This window comes from Psammomys obesus, unplaced genomic scaffold (assembly GCF_907164565.1).
Source record: "Psammomys obesus unplaced genomic scaffold, mPsaObe1.curated_primary_1811, whole genome shotgun sequence".
Classification (NCBI taxonomy): Eukaryota; Metazoa; Chordata; class Mammalia; order Rodentia; family Muridae; genus Psammomys; species Psammomys obesus.
This window is the reverse complement of record NW_026596064.1, coordinates 2,000,616-2,020,188: the sequence shown is the minus strand read 5'-3', so window position 1 is coordinate 2,020,188 and position 19,573 is coordinate 2,000,616. Positions and strand designations below refer to the sequence as shown.

General features: G+C 45.7%; 1 protein-coding gene across 1 annotated transcript in view; it reads left to right on the top strand.

The window, feature by feature from the left end:
- Nucleotides 1-19,573, top strand: part of CUNH3orf70 (chromosome unknown C3orf70 homolog) — a 43,434-nt gene continuing 23,861 nt past the window's right edge. The window contains exon 1 of the mRNA XM_055625154.1: nt 1-385. Coding sequence (XP_055481129.1) covers nt 196-385 — 190 coding nt within the window. The 5' untranslated portion in view covers nt 1-195. The remainder of the gene's footprint in view (nt 386-19,573) is intronic.

The following is a 19,573-nucleotide window of genomic DNA, read 5'->3' as shown; positions in this document are numbered from 1 at the left end:
GAGAGGAGAAAGCAAGGAGGAGGGACCGGAGAGGGGAGGAGGGCGCAGGAGGGACCCGGGCGCTCGCAGGCAGGCCGGGCCCGCTCGCTGCGCCCTGCCCGGGCGGCTCCTCGCCCAGCCGGTCCTCGCCGCGCCTCCAGCCCGCCGGCCCGGCCGCCCGCGCCCTGCCCGCCCCGCTCCTCGGCGCCGGGAGAGATGAGCGCGGCCACGGCGCCCGAGCGCGGCTGGAAGAGCGAGAAAGTGGACGAGGCGCAGGCCCTGGCGCGGAGCTGCGCCGCGCGCCGGCCCGACTTCCAGCCGTGCGACGGGCTGTCCATCTGTGCCACGCACAGCCACGGCAAGTGCTTCAAGCTGCACTGGTGCTGTCACCTGGGATGGTGTCACTGTAAGTGGAGCCGCGTCGGCCTGCGGCCCGGCGCTGCCGGGACGGCGGGAGGAAACCCCGGGGGATCCTAGCTGCAGTCGCAAAACGGGAACCTCTCTGTCCGGGGGGGAGGGGGGGAGCCTGGGGCTGGTTTTCTTGGCTTTGCCTTTGTACACTTGCATAGAGGTGGCAGAGCGGCCAGAGCGAATGCCCGCCGGCCCAGAAGCCTCTTCAGGGGTCGGGGTGGGCACGGACATGCCCCTTTCACTTTCTTGCCTTTTCTTTCCGGCTGGCTGCCATGTAGCAGAAGGAGCCCGAAGAAGTCCCATTTGTTTATTGTATGTAGACTGAGAAAGAACCCAAGTGTGAAGGATGGCTTCTAAGAAGTTCAAAGGAACAGTTTGGAGAGCAAAAACTCCTTAGACGCCCAGTTAGAGCATTTGACCCAAACCAGGAGTAGTCTAGCCAGGGCCTTTCTATTTATCCTGCGAGTTTTAAATAGGTTAAACTTAAGTAGCCATTTAATCAGAACTCCACAATTTGATTACTCCGCGGCATTTAGCTTAATCTGACGAATCGTTTCTTTTCCGAAACATTCTAAAGTCTGTTTCCACATAACCTTAGATTAGGAGGCCTTGGAGTGCTTAAATCACATTTTCCAAGTGATCCCCAATCAAACTTATTTTTTCCTGTTATTTAGGAGGAACTGGCTTCACAAGGAGAGATGCAATATGGAGCGAATCCTTGAGAATATTCGAATATTTTAGTTGAATTTATGAATTAGAGGATAGAAAACCCTCGCTTTCCCCTTACAGATTCCAGGGTCGTAGAGAACAGACATTGGTTTTGTCGGTGTTCCCTCTGATGGCGGGCGGAACAGAATGTTCTTGCTTCTCATCACAAGTGTGGCTTCCGAGTAGGCAGTCCCGTGCTGGGCACACAGGTGGGGTGGATTTAATGGGAGTCCACCTCCTGCAGAAGTCCTCCTCATCCTGAGGGACGTGAAGAGGGTAAGACGGCCTGGCCGTCGGCTTTCTTTCTGCTCTCTCCCTTCCAGGGAGAGCCGACCCCTGGAAGCTTGCAGCCAGGCAGACTGATTTTTTCACGTGGTTCTCACAGTAGTGGTCATTACAAGGGGGCAAGCTTACTTTCTCTATTCTTTCCTCCATTCTTACATGGACCTTTGAAATCGTGTGTGTGTGTGTGTGTGTGTGTGTGTGTGTGTGTGTGTGTGCGCGCGCACACATGTATATGAGCCATGACTCACCTGTGAATGTCAGAGGACAAGTTTGTGGATTTGGGGGAATTCAGCCTAGGCTGCCAGGCATATGAGGCGAATGCCATCAACCCACAGAGCCGTCTTGCCATCTCCCTTCTTACTATATCTTGTACAACAGTCTAATCCTTCTCAAATCATGGCTGTCTTGACTCTTCAGACATGCATATTTAACTATGCCACGGATTTCTTACATACATGGCCATTGCTTCTCTGAATCCTTGGCTATTCTCCAGTGAAGTAGGTTTTTCCGAAACAGCTTTGAAGTTCATGTCCGTTGCGTGGCTGAGTGGAGATGGCCACCATTTTCCACCGAGGCCATTGTTTGGTCCTGTTTCTGTCCTCCCCACAGTGCCCAGTGCGCAGCTCTCCTGGTCGTTTTGTTCTGAACACATGGGATGATGTTAGCTGAGAAGTGCCGGCGTTCTGGGCTGGCCAGCGTGGACCAGGATGCTCCCTCTCATCCTTGAGGCTGCTCTCTGCCTTTGCGTTTGTCCCTTCTCACGCTTCACCGCCCCAGGCTTGCTGCTGCCCCCCGCAAACTAAGCTTGTTGTCTGCTGAAGCCACCGAGTGGGCCTTACCAACAGTGGCAGCTAACCTCAGCGGGCCCTTCTCACAGCCGTGTGTGTGGTTTTGGAGACAAGTCCTGACACCTTAGGGAGTTTTTCTGTTACCTTCTATTTTAGGTGAGTTAATCTAAGTGGCTGTGGTTTTAGTCCTGGCTCTCGTGTGTGTGTGTGTGTGCATAGTTTTCGTCTGTTTGTGGGTGTCTGTTATTCTTCCCGTGTTCATGTGATTGTGCCTGCAGCACACTTCCGCCTCTTCGCTTTAGTGATTGATAAAGAGGTTAACAGAAGGCCACAGAGCCCGGAAGCCTGAGGATGGACCTGCCCTGGACGCCGAGAGCACTTCACGAGGGAGCACGTGTAAGGGCCGCTCTACACTCACCCCGTTGCCTGAATGCACTGTTACTTGCCTTGTGTTGTTTGTGTCCCTGTGGAGAAACGAGAACTTGGCCAGCCGACCTGCCGCAGTCTCACCAGAAGAGCTTTCTCGGCTGCCTCTTGATCCGTGCTCTCTCTCTACGCAGTCCTCTTAAAAAATAAATTAGCTGGAGCGCAGAGAAGTCAGGCCGGCTTCGTGATTCTTGCTGTTTTCTTCTCTAAGAGACGAGGGACTGGTGTTAAGTAATCCAAATTTAGGAAAGGATTGCGATCAGGTATACTGATGTGGGTAGTTCTTAATGATTTCTTTGTGTGTGTGTGTGTGTGTGTGTGTGTGTGTGATGCCATGTCTGTACACATGTGGTGTGTCTGTGTGAAGTGAGGGTGTGTGTTGTGTGTGTTTGTGTACATATGGAGAGTGTCTCTTTGTGTGTGTGTATGGTGTCCTTACATATGTGTAATGTTTATGTCTGTACATATATTTGTGTTTGTGTGTGAGTCAGGGTGTGTTTGTGGTATCTGTTTGTGTGTGTACATACACGTGTGTGTGTGTGTGTGTGAGTGCGTATGTGTGGTGACTCTGTATTTATGTCTGTATATACATGTGTGTTGGTGTGTGAAGGAGGGCGTATGTGAGCCCTGGGTCGGAGCCTCTTCGCTGCGTGCAGACTGGCTGGTCTGTGCGATTCTGGGGATTCTGAAGTGTCCACCTCCTAGGAGCACTAGGGCAGCTGAGGCAGCCTTCCACGCTTGGCTTTTATGTGGGGTCTGCAGATTTGAACTAGGGTCTTCTCACTTGCGTGGCAAGAGCTTTGCTCCCCGAGACATCTCCACAGACCTTCATGCATTCTCTTCAGCCTGTGCTTCCTGCACTGGCACTGGCGCAGGCTCTCGCCCGCGAGCAGCTGCGGCACTCGGAGTTGCCAGGTGCTCTCTTTCTGTCTCCCTCGCTTGGTTGGGTATCAGCTCCTACTAACGTTTTACCAAAATACATTTTTTTTTCCTTGAGTAGAAACAGTTGACGTGTTTGAGAACCTTATTTTCTGGCAAGGTTCTTTTAATCTGTTGTGTGTATCTTACAGCTTTTCTCTTCTTGAGACGTTATAGAAATGGAATACAGATACGATCACAGCTACGTCCACCCTTTAAACAGAGTCGAAGGCCATTGTCTATGCTATGTTTGTTTTTGTGATTCCTTTAATGTCACACATGATAGTTTGTTCACGGGAGCTGAGGATGCAAAAAAGGGGAGATATTCCATCATATGTGAGAAAGAGATATTCAGAACAATTAAGCAAGTTCAGTGTGTATGATTGATATATTAAAAGCATGGAGTTCATAACCATATAAAATAGAAAAAGCAGAAAATCTGTACATGTTTACAGAAGGCATGTAAAATATATACTCATGGGTGATTCAGGCATAATGAGTGTGTTTGGACAGTGACTAGTTTTTGAGGAATAAACTAGGACTCTTAATGTGTTACTGAACATTTTCCTGGTAAGAATGGTATTGAGTTAGATGAATGAATGGATGAGTGAATGAATGAAGAAGGTTTCTAAGAAGTGTATTTGAGAGAAAAAGAAAAAGAGATATGGCTTGGCCACAGAAGGGAGATGGGAGAGAGTAAGCCATATGAAGGTATTTGAAGGTAGACTTCTGTCCTTGACAAGACAGGTCTTTAGAAGGAAGAAGAAATCAGAGGTGGAGATAGGTGGGTGAGGTGGAGAGGTCTGTGAGGTGACATTTATGAGTGTGAGTAGACTTGGGGTAGGGGAAGGAGTAGGAAGGTTATTAAGAGCAACTTACAAGCTTCCAACCTTTATAGCTGGCGTGAATGGAGATGAGGTGAGAATGGGAGGATGGTCATGAAGCCAGGTTTGGATTTGTTGAGTTTATGCTGTTTTAGTCATCATACGATAACGCCAGTCAGCAGATACACACAGGGTCTAGGACTCGATAATACTGGTCAGCAGTCACAGGTTCTAGAACTCGGTAACACCAGTCGGCAGTCACACAGGGTTCTAGACCTCAACAACGCCAGTCAGCAGATACACACAGGGTCTAGAACTCAGTAACACTGGTCAGCAGTCACACAGAGGGTTCTAGCACTCGACAACACCAGTAAGCAGTCACACAGGGTTCTAGAACTCTGGGCTTGAAATAGGATGGACGTTTTCTGTTTACTTACAGGTTGCAGTTGGAGCCATGGCGAGGAGTGGTGATACCAAGAACAAGAAGACAGAGCAAGGCAGAAAGAAAATCCTCAGGCTTTCTCTTTAGACTAGTGTTAAGAGTCAGTGCACGAGGGCAAACTGCCAGAGAATCTGAGGTGACTAGAGAAGAAAAATCTTCAAAGTAGAGTGCGGGAGGGGCCAAGGACAGTGAATACCGGAAGAAGGAACCCTAAGATGAAGCTGGTATTCGTTAGGTTGTCCCTCAGATATAGCTAACTACACTTGTGATCTCTCTCTCTCTCTCTCTCTCTCTCTTTTTATGTAGAAGATGAAAGTTTAGTGTCGGAATTGTTACTTCAGGAATATACTGATGTATGAGTGACAGCAATTTAAGACGGATTCTTCAAGGTAAAAAGACAATAGAGTCCCAGGAGCTAAGCATTAGGACACAGAGGTGATTGCTTATATTGGTTCTGTGATTCCTTGTGATAGACTAAACTGACTATGCTGAACATTGTGGCCATTTTAAAGTTGACAAAGGCATAGTGAAATCAGCTAACTTCCCCATGGGCGTGTAGTTAGTCAGGAATAGAGCTTGTATCTGGATCCAGGTATGCCTGATGCTGGAACCTCAACTCAGAACCAAAAGAGGGAAATTTAAAGTAAATGAGCAGAACCAACAGCTCTTAGGTCCGCTAGAGCCAGCGATGGAGGAAGTGTTTTAGACACGGGCAAGTGTCATTTACAGGAATGGAATCCAGAAGCACGAGAGCTGTGAAGAAGTCGCTGGGTATGGAAAGTAAAATGGAAGCAAAGGATTATGAAAGAGAAAGTGATGAGGAGGTGACAGGCGGGGTTGAGTGGGTGATCGTGGCGTGATGTAGGTGCCACCAGCAGAACTGAGAGTTGCCTTCATAAAGTCACACAATAGATGAGCCTGATTCCCTGCGTCTCAGAAGACGTCTGTTCCTTTCAGGTTGAAAGCAGTCAGAGTGGGACGTGATGTCATCTGAGATGATATTAGCATATCTAAAGAAAGAGGGTCTTGGAGAAGGTAGAAGGATGAAGACTGAGAGGCAGGGCTGGAAGTGCTTTTCAGGACCCGTTCAGGGAGGCGGTCTAAAGGTCAGGAAGCCTTGTCTTCCGGCAAGGCTGCCTGAAGCTCTTGGGTATAATTTAATTCCTGCGTAAACAGAGACAAAGAGCTGATTAGAGAATTCAGCTGTCAGAACTTCAGGACTAGTATAAGTTGTTGGTAAGTTAGCATTGTAGTTTTTGTTATTCTAGTGTTCTCTTTCCCCACTTCCGCGCCACTAACTCTAGGGACTCTCCTGCAATCACTTTCTCGGCCCCACAGTACCCAGATGCTCCTCCTAAAGGATCCGTAAGTGTAGCCACAGGGAATATATTCAAGAAGGTGATAGTGAAACGTAGCCAGGGGAGAAGAGGGTAGAACAGCCCTTATAAGACTGAATGTCCTGACCTTGACTGCTGGTTGAAGAGGAAAGCACAGGCCTCAAGAGGAGATGTGGCTGAGTGAGTCCATTTGGAGTAGTCAGAGCTGGAGAAAGCTGTTGGGTGACCTTACATCACACGTGTGCTCAGGAATGGGTTGGCCTCACCAGTAACAAAACAGAACGCTCGTCTACACGTGCTGAATCCGTGTGTGTGAGTCTCTGTGTTAACTCACCCACTGCAAACCGTGCAGACTGAGCAGTGCTAGGAACAGCCCTGTAAAATCGGATACCATGTCCAGTTAGAACAGACGTGGGTTCTTCATGAGGGCCTAGGACACGTCTCCGTTCTGAGCAGGTTTATCATCTGTTGCTGTGATAGATATCCTTGCAAAAGTGTGGTTGTTTGAATGAGATATCACCTGTAAGTCTCAGGCATTTGACTACTTGGTCCCCAATTCTTGCTAGTGGCTGTTTGGGGAGGATTAGGGGTGCCCTGCTGGAGGAAGTATGTTACCGGGGACTTTGAGGTTTCAAAAGACACTTGCCATTTTGAGTTCGCTCTCCCTGCTTTCTGTTTGTGGTTTGAGACATGAACTCTGAGCTGTTCCTGCCATCACGCCTTTGCTCAACCATCCTTGACCCTAACCTTCTGGAACTGTATGCTCAACTAAATGCTTTATTTAATAAGTTGCCTTGGTAATGGGGCTTGATCACAGCAACTAATAGAAAGTAACTAATACAAAAAGCAAGGGAACGCAGGGAGAATGAATTTTAGCTCACAGCTCAAGGCGTAGTCCAGGGAAGTCAAAGAGGCAGGGGTGAGGACAGACGTTCATACTCCATCTAAAATAAGAGCAGAGCGATGCATGTATGTTGTGTTCATCTCTCTTTCTCACTTTTTTATACAGTCCAGAATCTACTGTCCAAACAATGATCCTACTCACAGTTAAAATGAGTCTTTCCACATCAGTTAATATAACCAAAATAATCCCCAATGGGCATGCCCAGAGGTTCGTCTCCCAGATGATGCTAGATTCTGCCAAGTTGAAAATTAACCACCACACAGTTCCAAGTATGCATTCTCCCCCACGGGCCTTTAATTCAATCACAATGTGCTTGGTTGCTTCACAACAGCCATGCCATTATTGCATAAGTGGGCGCATCTTGCCTGGCAGTTCAGCATTTTATTACATCGGTTTCACAACTGGGTAAGACCACCGATGTCTTTTCTCTGCCAACAGCCTACAGAGACGCTCCTGGCCTGATGAAAGCTAGCTAGCAGGAATGAAGCTTCCGTCTTATTTTTTTTTTCTTTTATTAATTACACTTTATTCCCGTCTTATTTCTAGTGTGATTTTTCTATGTCCTTACGAAGAATGTGTGCTGTCTTCGGCAATATGGTCCCACCATCAAGTTCTTATTGACAGCTAAGATCATTGGCAATAACTTGAATTGTTTTGGGGACCTATTGGGGCTCCATGACAAATACTCTCCAGAGAACTGTCTTACACCTGGCACTGATAACTTGTGACTTTTGGGAGAAGCATTATTTACCCATGCTGGTACCTCCATTCAAACTGTTGTTTTTTTTTTTTTTTTAGTTGCAACTTTTATTTTTGTTTTAAACATGCTCTCACTATATAGCTATGGCTGTCCTGGAACTTGCAATGTAGAACAGGCTGGCCTCAAACTCACCACATCTGGCTTTAAATTATATTGTTAAGTTAGTTTACAAGGTAGGTTTGTATGTGAGCTTTTCACACATCCTTAGTTTTGGCTAGCACTCCCAACCTCTCTTCTTGCCCATGCTCCCATGCCTATACCCACTTAATTATTTCATATCTCAATGTTCCTTCCCAGACCTTCATAAGTGTCCTACTGGGCACTCTCTCCTAAGGCCTCCTTCCCTAGCTCCCAACAGGGGTCTCTTTCTAGCTTCCTGGCTTCTGAGGTCACTCCAAGGTAAACACACAAAGCTAATCTGAGAGCTAAGATCGGCGTATGTGTGAAAAGCGTGGAATGTGTCTTTCTGTGCTGTGTTACCTCACTCTGTAATTTTTTCAGCTCCGTCCACCCTCCTGCAAATTCATAATTTGGTTCTGTGTACCACATTTTTATGATCCACTCGGCAGTTGGGGACACCTAGCTTGGTTTCATGTCAAAGCTATTTTGAGCAGGGCAGCACTGAACATGGCGGGCAAGTGTCTCTGCAGTAGGAAGTGGAGTCCTTTAGGCAGGCTCTCGGGGCTTGTATAGCTGAGTCATATGGGATCCTGTTTTTAGCTTTTGAGAAACGTCCACACTGATTTCCATAGTGGCCACACAGTTTACACTCCTGCCAACAGTGAATAAGGATTTCCCTTCTCTACATCCTTTCCAGCATTTGTTATCATTTGATTTCTTTTTTCAATCTTAAAGCATTTTTAGCAAATACATGAGTGCTGTATTTGCATAATTCTCACCTCTTCCTCTCCCAGCTCCAACTCCTGTCGTGTCCCTCACTCCGTCTCAAATTAATCATCTCTTCTGTAATTACACACACCCAAAACCAAACCAACCAACCAACCAAACAAACAAACAAAAAAATCCCGCAAATCTACTGAGTCCATTTAGTGCTGTTCTCATGGGATGACCGGTGGGGTTGGATAATTTTGTAAGTGGCTTACACCTGAAGAAGATAGAGCCTTCTTGTCTCAGAAGCCATTGCTTGTAGCTCCTCATCTGTGGGTGAGTCCGCCTGAACTTCTGCTCTCTGCACAGGCATATTGACTGGTCAGTTATGTGGATCTTATTTAGGAAACCATATTGTTGAGATTTCAAGTGTGCAGAATTCCTGCCATGTCTACAAAACACTACATAGCCTCCGCTCTCCTGGTCCTCTGGCTCTTACAACTTACCCGCCTCATCTTCTGGGATGTCCTTGAGCCTTAAGGGTAGGGATTTCGTTGTAGATGGTCTACAGAGCATCCCCCTGCCACTTACTTGCTACATTTTGACCAGGGTGTATTTCTGTAATGGTCTCTGTCCACTGCAAAAACAAGCTTCTTTGAAGAGGGGTGGGATGTATGTTACCTGTGGTAGAAGAATACGTGCTTATCATACAGCCATAAATCCTATTGGCTTATGAAAATGAGAGCAGCAGATTCACCTCTGGGGTTTGTGTCATCTACAGCAGTGGCCAGGTGGGTAGGTTTTCAGTCCTGGGCATGAAGTACCTGCTGTTGAGCAGCCGGTAAGTGCAATTAGTCAGCTGTTAGTCACTGACTCCCAAGATAAATGTGCCATTACTGCACCAGAGCAGAAGTGAGCACGGCTAAGCAAGGATCTGCAGAGTAGAGTGTCAGCTCTTCGGTTGTTCCCCAAGAAGTGGTATAGCTGGGTCAAATGGTAGATCTGCTGTGAGCTTTTTGAGAACTCTGCAGGCTGATGTCCATAGTGGTTTCTCCAGTTTCCAGTCTCACTAACAGCGAGTGATGTTTCCTCCTTTCCCTCATGCTTGTGAACATTTGCTGTTTTTTTTTTTTCCTGATCTTAGCCATTCTGACTAGGGTAAGATGCGCTCTCAAAGTGGTTTTAATTCCCATTTCTCTAATTGCTAACGACACAGGACACTTTTTAAGGCAGGGCCATCTGGATGAGTCTGGAGCCCACCACTGGAGACCGGTGGATTAAAACAGTGGGTACACAACCAACGATGGTTCCCTTCTTCACGGGAGATCAGGAGCCAGAAATTGAGAAGTAAGGGTAGGAGCTCATGAGCCTTTCCCCATCCTTGAGTGATTGTTGACAGGGCCAGTCTTGTGTGTGCCATGTGTGGGTAACTGCTGTGGTGAGTTCATAACAGCAGTAGCTGTGCCATGCCTAGAGAATGGCACTTAACAGCCTTTCCCTATCATCTGACTCTTCCAGGCCTCCTGCCTCCTCCTCCACAGTGTTCCCCGAGCTTTTGAGAGGGTTGCTGTTGTGCAGAAATGTCAAGCCAGACTTCCGCCATCTTCATGAGTTCATCCGTGCCCATATGCAAAAGATCATGACGGCTGGCCTTGTTGACTGTTGGCCTTTTGTCAGAGAAGGGGGAATGGGGAGATCAAGGAGTCCGTCAGTATCCAGACCCTCCTTCCAACCAGTTGTATGCAGTTTCTCCCTACTTGTATGCAGTCTTGGGAAGGATTGGGGATGCAGGCAGCGTCTATCTGTGTGTAGCCCTGTCAGTGCAGCTGCTTTAAGGGCCATGACTCCTCACTATGCTCCATAAGGAACCCTAACAAATGCGTGGGTTCTTCACAGTGAACTGCAGTGGAATCTGAACTCCATTTGTCACTGGGACCTAAGGAGGCAGATATTATTTATGTGTCCCCTAGGGAAGGACTTGTAACAATAATGTCTTAAGGCTAGTCCATCAGCCATGTGTTAAAAACGTCACTGAAACTTTTTTTTCTTTTATTGAAAATAGGTTTTTTTTTTCATTTAATATATTCTGACTACAGTTTCTCTTCCTTCTACTCCTCCCAGTTCTTTCCCATCCTCCTTCCCATCCAAATCCCTTCCCCCTTTCTGTCTTGTTAAGGGATAATAATAAAATAAAACATAATGAGATAAAACAAAAACAAATCAATTGGAATAGGACAAAGCACACAGAAGAAAGAGAGCCCAAGAAAAGACACAATTAAAAAATATAGATGCAGAGACACACTCATTCACACACGCAGGAATCCCATAAAAACAAAACTGGAAACCATAATATATATGCAAAACCTATATGTTGTTTTTAAAACAAAACATCAATCATTTGGATTTACCAATGATGACTCAGGAGTTAGATGCTGGGGTGAAAACCTGCTAGCTCAGAGAGGCAGAGAAAGCACCCACCTCACCTTCCTACTCAGTTCATGTCCCAGAACAAAAAAGCTCTCTCTCCTCTACACCGTCTTAAATGCCCTTGAACTCAATGCCACTTCTTTCTACTTCCTGTGTGTCTCTCTGTCTGCCCCCTGGACTTCCTGTCACTCTCTATGGTTTTTAGCCATGTTCACTTCCTGTCTATCTGGTTGCTTGCTCTGCCTCTTGACCTAGGGTTAACTTTACATAATCCTGTTTATAGAAAGCTCTTGGATTAAAGGTATGTGCTAGGGCTGAGCCACACAAAAAATACTTGTCTACAGTAAACAGACAGCTCTAGGATTAAAGACTGAGCCATACCACAATTAGAAACAGGTTTTTACTGTTCACAATCATAGGGTTCACCATGGGGTCAAGTATCCTGCAACACCTATAGGGTAATAATAAACAAACAAATAAATAAATATAGAAAAAGGAGCCCTGATATGACATTATAGACAAGGAGCCTTCAAAGGTGCCATTGAGCCCATTTTCTGCTGACCACCCACTGCTGGGCATGCAGCCTGCCCTTCAGAGCAGTTTGTTTCCCCAGTGAGACCCCCTTGGAGGAAACTAATTTTTTAGTGGTTGCCAACTGAGGATGGTTTGAGGGTTGGGGATGAGGGCATGTGTCCACTTCTTTCAACTCTGGAGTCCTATCTGTGCAGACCCCTGTGCATGCTGCCGCAGTCTTTGCATGAGTTCATATGTGCATCAGTCCTGCTGGGGATAGATAGCCTTGGTGTCCTTCATCCCCTCTGGCTCTGAAACCCCTTCTTTCCACTTACCAAGAGTTCCCTGAGCTCTAGGGGAGGGATTGAAGGATACGTTCCACTGAGGGCTGAACATTCAGAGGTCTCTCACTCTCTGCATAATGACTGGCTCTTTGTTCCTGTCTACTGTAGGAGGTCACCTCTCTGATGATGACTGGTTAAGGCCCTGGTCGTATTTGGTTCTTTTGGGTCTGGCTTACCCCTCTTAGGATGATTTTTTTTCCTAGTTCCATCCATTTACTTACAAATATCATTGGTTTTTATGTTATTTTATTTATTTTTAAATTGTTTTTTTTTTATTAATTACAGTTTATTCACTGATCAGTCCACTGATAAGGGAGGTCCTCCTCCCCTTCCCTCTGATCCTAGTCTATCAGGTCTCATCAGGAGTGGCTGTATTGTCTTCCTCTGTGGCCTGGTAAGGTCCCCCCCCCCCGGGGAAGGTGATCAAAGAGCTGGCCAATCAGTTCCTGTCAGAGACAGTTCCTGTCCCCATTACTATGGAACCCACTTGGACACTGAGCTGCCATGGGCTACCTCTGTGCAGGGGTTCTAGGTTATCTCCATGAGTGGTCCTTGGCTGGAATATCAGTCTCAGAAAAAAAACCCTGTGCCCAGACTTTTTGGATCTGTTGCTCTCCTTGTGGAGCTCCTGTCCTCTCCAGGTCTTTCTATCTCCCCCTTCTTTCATAATATTCCCTGTTATGAAGTTTGGCTATGAGTCAGCATCTGCCTCCATACCCTGCTGGGTAGAGCCTTTCAGAGGCCCTCTGTGGCAGGCTCCTATCCTGTTCTATGTTTTCTCCCTCCTCTGATGTCCATCCTCTTTGCCTTTCTGAATGAAGATTGAACATCTTAGCCACAGTCCTTCTTGCTTAGCTTCTTTAGGTGTACAGATTTTCATATGATTTTCCTATATTATATGTCTAATATCCACTTATAAGTGAGTGTATACTGCGTGTGTCTTTCTGCTTCTGGGATACCTCACTCAGGATGATCTTCTCCAGTTCCCACCATTTACCTGCAAATTTCATGATTTCCTTGTTTTTAATTGCTGAGTAATATTCCATTGTTGTAGATGTACCACAATTTCTGTATCCATTCATCAACTGAGGGGCATCTGGGCTGTTTCCAGCTTCTGGCTATTACAAATAAAGCTGCTACAAACATGATTGAGCAGATGTCCTTGTTGTATACTTGAGCATCTTTTGAATATATGCCTAGGAGTGGTATAGCTGCATCTTGAGGAAGTGCTATTCCTAATTGTCAGAGAAAGTACCAGATTCATTTCCAAAGTGGTTATACAAGTTTACATTCCCACTAGCAACGGAGGAAGGTTCCCCTTTCTCCACAACCTCTCCAGCATGTGTTGTCATTTGAGTTTTTGATCTTAGCCATTCTCATGGGTGTAAGGTGAAGTCTCAGGGTTGTTGTAATTTGCATTCTAGGTTTTAATAAATCACAAAATGCAAGCAAGTTTAAGGCAGCTTTAATATCTGGGAGAATATTAATACACAGGCATTCTGATATTTGAGAATAGTAAAAAATAATTCCCACCAGCAGTGGAATAGAGTTCCTCCTTCTCCACATCCTTTCCAGCATGTGTTGTCACTTGAATTTTTCATTTTAGCCATTCTGATGGGTATAAGGTGAAATCTCAGGGCTGTTGTGATTTGCATTTCCCTGATGGCTAAGGCTGTTGAACATTTCTTTTAAGTGTTTCTCTGTCATTTGACATTCCTCTATTGAGAATTCTCTGTTTAGCTCTGTACCCCATTTTTCAGTTGGATCACCTCCCCTCTGATCAGGCCTGCCTTTGTAGATATTTGGTTATTTTCCCTTGGAGCTTTTAATATTTTTCTTTGTTCTGTACATTTAGTGTTTTAGTTATTATGTGGCAAGGGGACTTTATTTTCTGGTCTAATCTATTTGATGTTCTGTATACTTCTTGTACCTTAATAGGTACCTTCCTTAGGTCAAGAAAATTGTCTTTTATGATTTTGTTAAAAATATTTTCTGTGCCTTTGACCTGCATTTCTTCTCTTACCTCTGCTCCTATTATTCATAGATTTGTTCTTTTCATATTGCCCCAGATTTCCTGGATGTTTTTGCCTGGAGTTTTTTGTTTATTTGTTTTTGTTTTATGTAACATTTTCTTTGAACGAGGTATCAATTTTTCCTACCTTGTCTTCAGTCACTGGAACTTTGATTGGGACTGCACTAAATCTGTAGATTGTTTTTGGTAGGGTAGTCATTTTCACAATATCAGGTCTTCCAGTTCATGAGCATGGGAGGTCTTTTCATCTTTGAGTGGCTTCCTCAATTCCTTTCTATAGCATTTTAAAGTTTTTATTGTGTGGGTTTTTCACTACTTTTATATTAGGTTTATCAAAAGTATGCTATTTATTTTTTGAGGTTATGGTAAATGAGATTATTTTCTTATTTCTTTCCTAGTATGTTTGTCGATGGTAGATAGGAATGGTATTGATTTATGTTAATGCTCTATTCTGTATCCTACTCTTTGCTGAAAGCATTTATCCACTCAAAGAATTTTCTGATTGTGTCTTCAGTGTTTCTTATATGTGGAATCACATCAGCAGGAAACAAGGGAGCTTCCTCTGTGTCTCCTTATGCTTTCTTCTTCTGTCTTAGTGATCTAGCTAAGACTCTACTCACCATGTTGACCAGGAACGGGGAAAATGAACACCCTTGTCTTGTTCCTGGCCTGAGATGTTTTGAAGTTTTTTTTTCCCATTTAGCACAGTTTTAGCGATAGGTTTCACATGCAGCCGTTACTACATTGAGGTATGCTCCCTCCACACACAGTCTCTCTAAGGCTTTCATCAGAAGAAGTGTTTAATTTTGTCAGATCTGTCTTTGAGTCTATTTATGTGATGGATTACATATGTTGGAACATCCCTGTATCTCTGGAAGGAAGCCTACTTGATAACAGTGAGTGATCTTTTTTTCTCATTTTGAATTCATCCTGAAAGTATTTTATTGAGAATTTTTGCATCTACATCCATCCGGGAGACCGTTCTACAGTGTGGGGCTTTTGGCTGCCTTTCTGTGGTTTTGGTATGGGGCCATACTGACTCTGTAGCAGGATTTAGAAGTGCTCCTTTCTTCCTTATTTTGTGGATCCATTTAAAAAGTATTGGTGTTAGTTACTTGCAGATCTGGTTGAGTTCTTTAGTTAGTTCATCTATCTGGGATTTTTCTTAGTTGGTAGGGTCTTATTACTGATTCATGCTTGCTGCTTCATATGGATATGTTTAGGTTATTTTTCTCACTTTTGTTCAATTTGGTGGCCCAGAAGTATCTTAAAAAGTCATCTATTGTTCCAGTTTGGTAGAAAATAGCTTTTAGAAGCATGCCTTAGTTTTCTGAGTTTACTTGGCACACATTGCAATGTCCCCCCTTTAATCTCTAATTTTATTAATTTTGGTCCCTTATTTCATATCATTTGCTAAGGATCTGTGGGTCTTGCCTCTCTTTACAAAGAATGAACTCTTCATGTCATTGATTCTTTTCTTTTTCTCATTTCAAGTTTGTTGAATTTTGCCCTATTCCTAATTCTCTTTTCTTCTATTATTTTTGGGATCATTTGTTCTCATTTTTTTCAACATAATATTTTTCCATCATTAGTTATTTGAGAACATGTCATTAATTTAATGTGGGGTGCGTGTGTGTGTGTGTGTGTGTGTCTTGTTTTTCAGCAAAACCAACCATATTAAGGACAGTCATAAAATAGGTTGGTTTTGTAGCTTTGTTGGATATAGTGCTATGTTCAAATATTCCCCAAAATAGTTTTCTCTGTATGGTTACCAGCTACACTCATTCATTTCTGATTCTGACCAAATTTTGGACTTGCGTTTTTAGTTAAACTTTTGTTTGGAGGTAGCGATACTTTCACAGGGGGTCAGGAGATAATACAGAGACTCCTGCTGTTCCTTTACCCACAGATTGACATTGGTACAATCAAGGAAAATAACATTTCCATTCTAGCTCATCATACCTTTGTGAAGTGTTGTTGTGCACTTCACTCAGTAATATAAACACATCATCTGAATAACAAGGAATCACTGAAGTCATTTCTCAGTGCAGCGTGAAGCTGTGTTTTAGAATTACTGAATATTTCAGACCGAGCTTGTAAAATTAAAGCTAGGCCTTTGATGTTTATCTTGATATCTTTTTAAAGATATGTGTGATCAGTTTAGTTCCTGCATTTAATTTTTGGTTTACTTTAACAAACTTACATATGAGCTTCCACAAAAGGTTCTCTGTTTTCAGTTTTGTCTGGATAAGTGTAACGGTGATTTTTTTTTCTGTTGTCACTTAACGCTTTGCCCTCAGAATGTAATTTAAGGGTCAAGTGAAAATCTCAAAATGTCCTGTTAATGACAGGTGGAGACACGAATTCAGAAGTTGAGACCCATGAGCTAGACGCACAGTGGGCACGCGTTAAGTAACTGAACTCAGGCAACATTGTGTGTAATTACCTGATTAAACAGCGCACATTCAGATCTGTCCCAGCAATTGCAGCTTGTTTTTTTCAGCAAAACCAACCGTATTAAGGACAGTCATAACAGAGGTTGGTTTGGTAGCTTTGCCGTATCTTGGGTACAGTTGCCTGGAGTGTGATTTTTAACCTCACATTCATCTGTAATGGAAATATATCCACTAGTGTGTTTCATTTCCAATGCCCAGAGAGGACGTTGGAAAGAAAGAGGTCCCTGGTGTCAGTGTTCTCTCTAGAGCACCCGGCAGGGGTCAGCTGTGGCAGGGCCTGTTGTGGACCCCTCGCCGCTTCAGTGAGGGACCTCAGCATCTGTTTACATAAAAAGGAAAGTTAGGAAAACCATGAACACCGCTGTTGTGTTGACTCAGGGACCTTCAGACTCGTTCATTTTCAGAGAAGAAGATGGAGAGATCAAATCACTGATCATAGTGTTTGGTAAATAAAATGAGTAGAAATCTCTCTGGAATGTGTATGTATGTGGGTGTGTGGTGTGCATGAGCATAGATGTGTGTGTGCGTGTGTATGCATGCATGATGGTGTGTGTGTGTGCGTGTGTATGCATGCATGATGGTGTGTGTGTGCATTCGCATGTATGTGCATTCATGTGTGTGTTCGAGAGAGAGAGTTCATGTGTGCTGTGCATGGGTTGTTGACGAGACAGATGAAGAGAGAGCTGGCTTTCCTGAAAGGCATATGTATTGTTTTCCAGTATGGCACTGATGCAGTGTGAAGGCATCTTAGGGGCAGGACTCCAGCCATAACATGACTTGCACTATCTGGGGGCACCTGGGTAATCGGGTGAGAAGGACCGAGCTCTGGGAAGAAAGTACACAAGACAGAGTTGCCTTTTTACATATTTTTGCATCTAATGTAGCTAAAAGTAATTGACCTAAGTGTGGGTAATGCTGGCCTCTAAGCAGGATCTTATACCTGTTTCAGAAAGGAGACCACCCAGACCAGCCGCTAGACAAGGAACTAGGTGTGAGGTCACCAGGAAAGGCTGGAGTTGTCTCTCGGTATCTGTGTTGTGCTAAGCTGGTCATGCAAACATGAGAACAAACATAGCGGAGTCCTGTGAACTTAGAGCAGACCCTGCCAAGGGCGAGGACCAGGCATGGGCAAGGTCGGCACAGCTAGAAGTGTTGGCCTGGGCTGCCAGTCATCGCGGTATGTCAGGGGTGGGCAGAGGGGGTTTCCTAGGACCCTAGCTAGGGGCAGCTAGGGAATGAAGAAAGGACAGGTGCACAGATTACGGTGCGTGAGCCTGGGATCCGATAGGCTTCCACTGTCTATGGCTATTTGGAGCCTCAGAGTGGCTTTTTGTGCAGCACTCGGGAGGGGTTAGCTCACTGGCTAGGAGGTCTGTGTAAAAGGAAGCCATAGCTGCTCGTCTTTGCGCACATGGCCAGTCGTTCATAAACAGGCTTGCTTGTACTCCTGGGGGAAGTGTTGCCATTCCTCTTGAGCTGGGGCCGTATGGGCAACAGCTTTGCCACATTGTTCTGTGGGTCATGGCCATGCCCAGGTCACAATACATGTTCCCTCGGGACATCCCTCACTCAGGGCTTCCCCCACCCCTGCAGGCTTCAGAGCACGCCAGCTCCCCGAACTGAGTGGACAGAGCACAAACATCTCCCTGGTTTGGTTAAGATGGCATGCGTCGAGCACGTGGGCCCTCCATTGGCTCAACTTGTGAAGTGCCCAAAGAATTAACCAATCTCATTAGAAATGGCTCTGTCCGCTTCCTTCCTTAGGCCCTGCTTGACATCCTCCACTGCCAGCTAAACACATTTCCCTGCTCTCATGGAGCCTGCCTGGAACTTCACCGAACTCTCTGGAGCTCTGTTTTCTGCCCTAAATCTTTCATCTTCCTTCTTTCTCTAAGAATAAAAATCCTCTAAATCTCACCCTTCCGCCTTCGATTTCATGAGATGAGGACCTAGAACCACTAGCAACCTGAGTTCCGCACACTCAAGGACACTTTCTTTGCCCATTTCAGTACTGGACAGAATTTACCGCAGAATATGTTAATTTATGTTAATCTTAGTCTCAAGCACTTCCTGATAGCTTTTTTTTTTTTTTTTTTTTAAATGACAGAAGTTGTCAAAATCGGTGCAAGTGACCAGCTTGACTACTAGATTGATAGCTGTCAGATGTGGCCCAGGCACAGCCAAAGAGGCATCTGCCCCAGGATAGGCAGGAATGGGGGGTGGGGGCCAGACTAGAGTGATACTGTCATTTTTCACAGTCCCTGAGTCTGGCAAGGCTGCCAGGACTGTTCGTACGTGAAGTCCCATCGGAGTCAGTAGCAACTGTTGTTTTTGCAGAAGGTGTAGGAACTGTCAATCAAGCGCTCCCGTTCTCCTGATCTCGCTAGCTTCGAGTGCCCAACGACTGCTCAGCGAAACTGGGTGTCATCGTTAACGCCCTGACGAGACTGCACTCCAGTTACGGGAGCCCCAGGGAGACTCCGCTAAAGCCACACAGACCTCGGCAGCTGTCACGGCTGCTGCATCTGTCCCCAAGGCCACCATGTTAATAAACACTACCTTAGAGGTTTCTGCTTTGGCCATTTTCCCTGCAGGCACCCTGCTGTGGCTCTAGAAGGTCCCAGGCCTCGACAACTTTGATGACGCTACCCCTCCCTCCATCTCTCCTTACATCTCACTTCAGCCCAGAAGGAGCACCTGCCTGCCCACCCATGGCCCCAGGGACAAATGGGCTCTGCACTGGTTCCGAGTAGGATGACTAAGCAAAATGTGGGGGCCATGCATATGCGTGCCCGGCTAGCTCAGCAGCCACCGGCTAAGGCTCCTCAGGTTAATCCAAGAGCCCTGTGCTGTGCTCTGCCCTCTGTGCCGTGGCATGGCTTCACTCGCTTGACTTCAGGTGGGCACTGCTGTCTCGCAGGTCGAGTGGACTGAGATGGTTGCAGGACGGGAGACGCTGGCTGCTGGCTCCAAGCACATCTGGCAGGTAGAGCGGCTAGAAGGGTTCCTGAGAGGGGCTGGGCTCAGAGAATGTTGTAAGGGGAAGAGAGGGATAAGAGCTGCAGAGAGCTGAGGCTGGGGAAGGCAGGGATTTCGGAAGAGCGGCAGGCCCCAACCGCCAAAGCTGCTGAGAGTTCCCAGCTCCGTCCACTGAAGGGCCTGGGGCAGTGGCTGGAGCCGAGCGCTGGCAT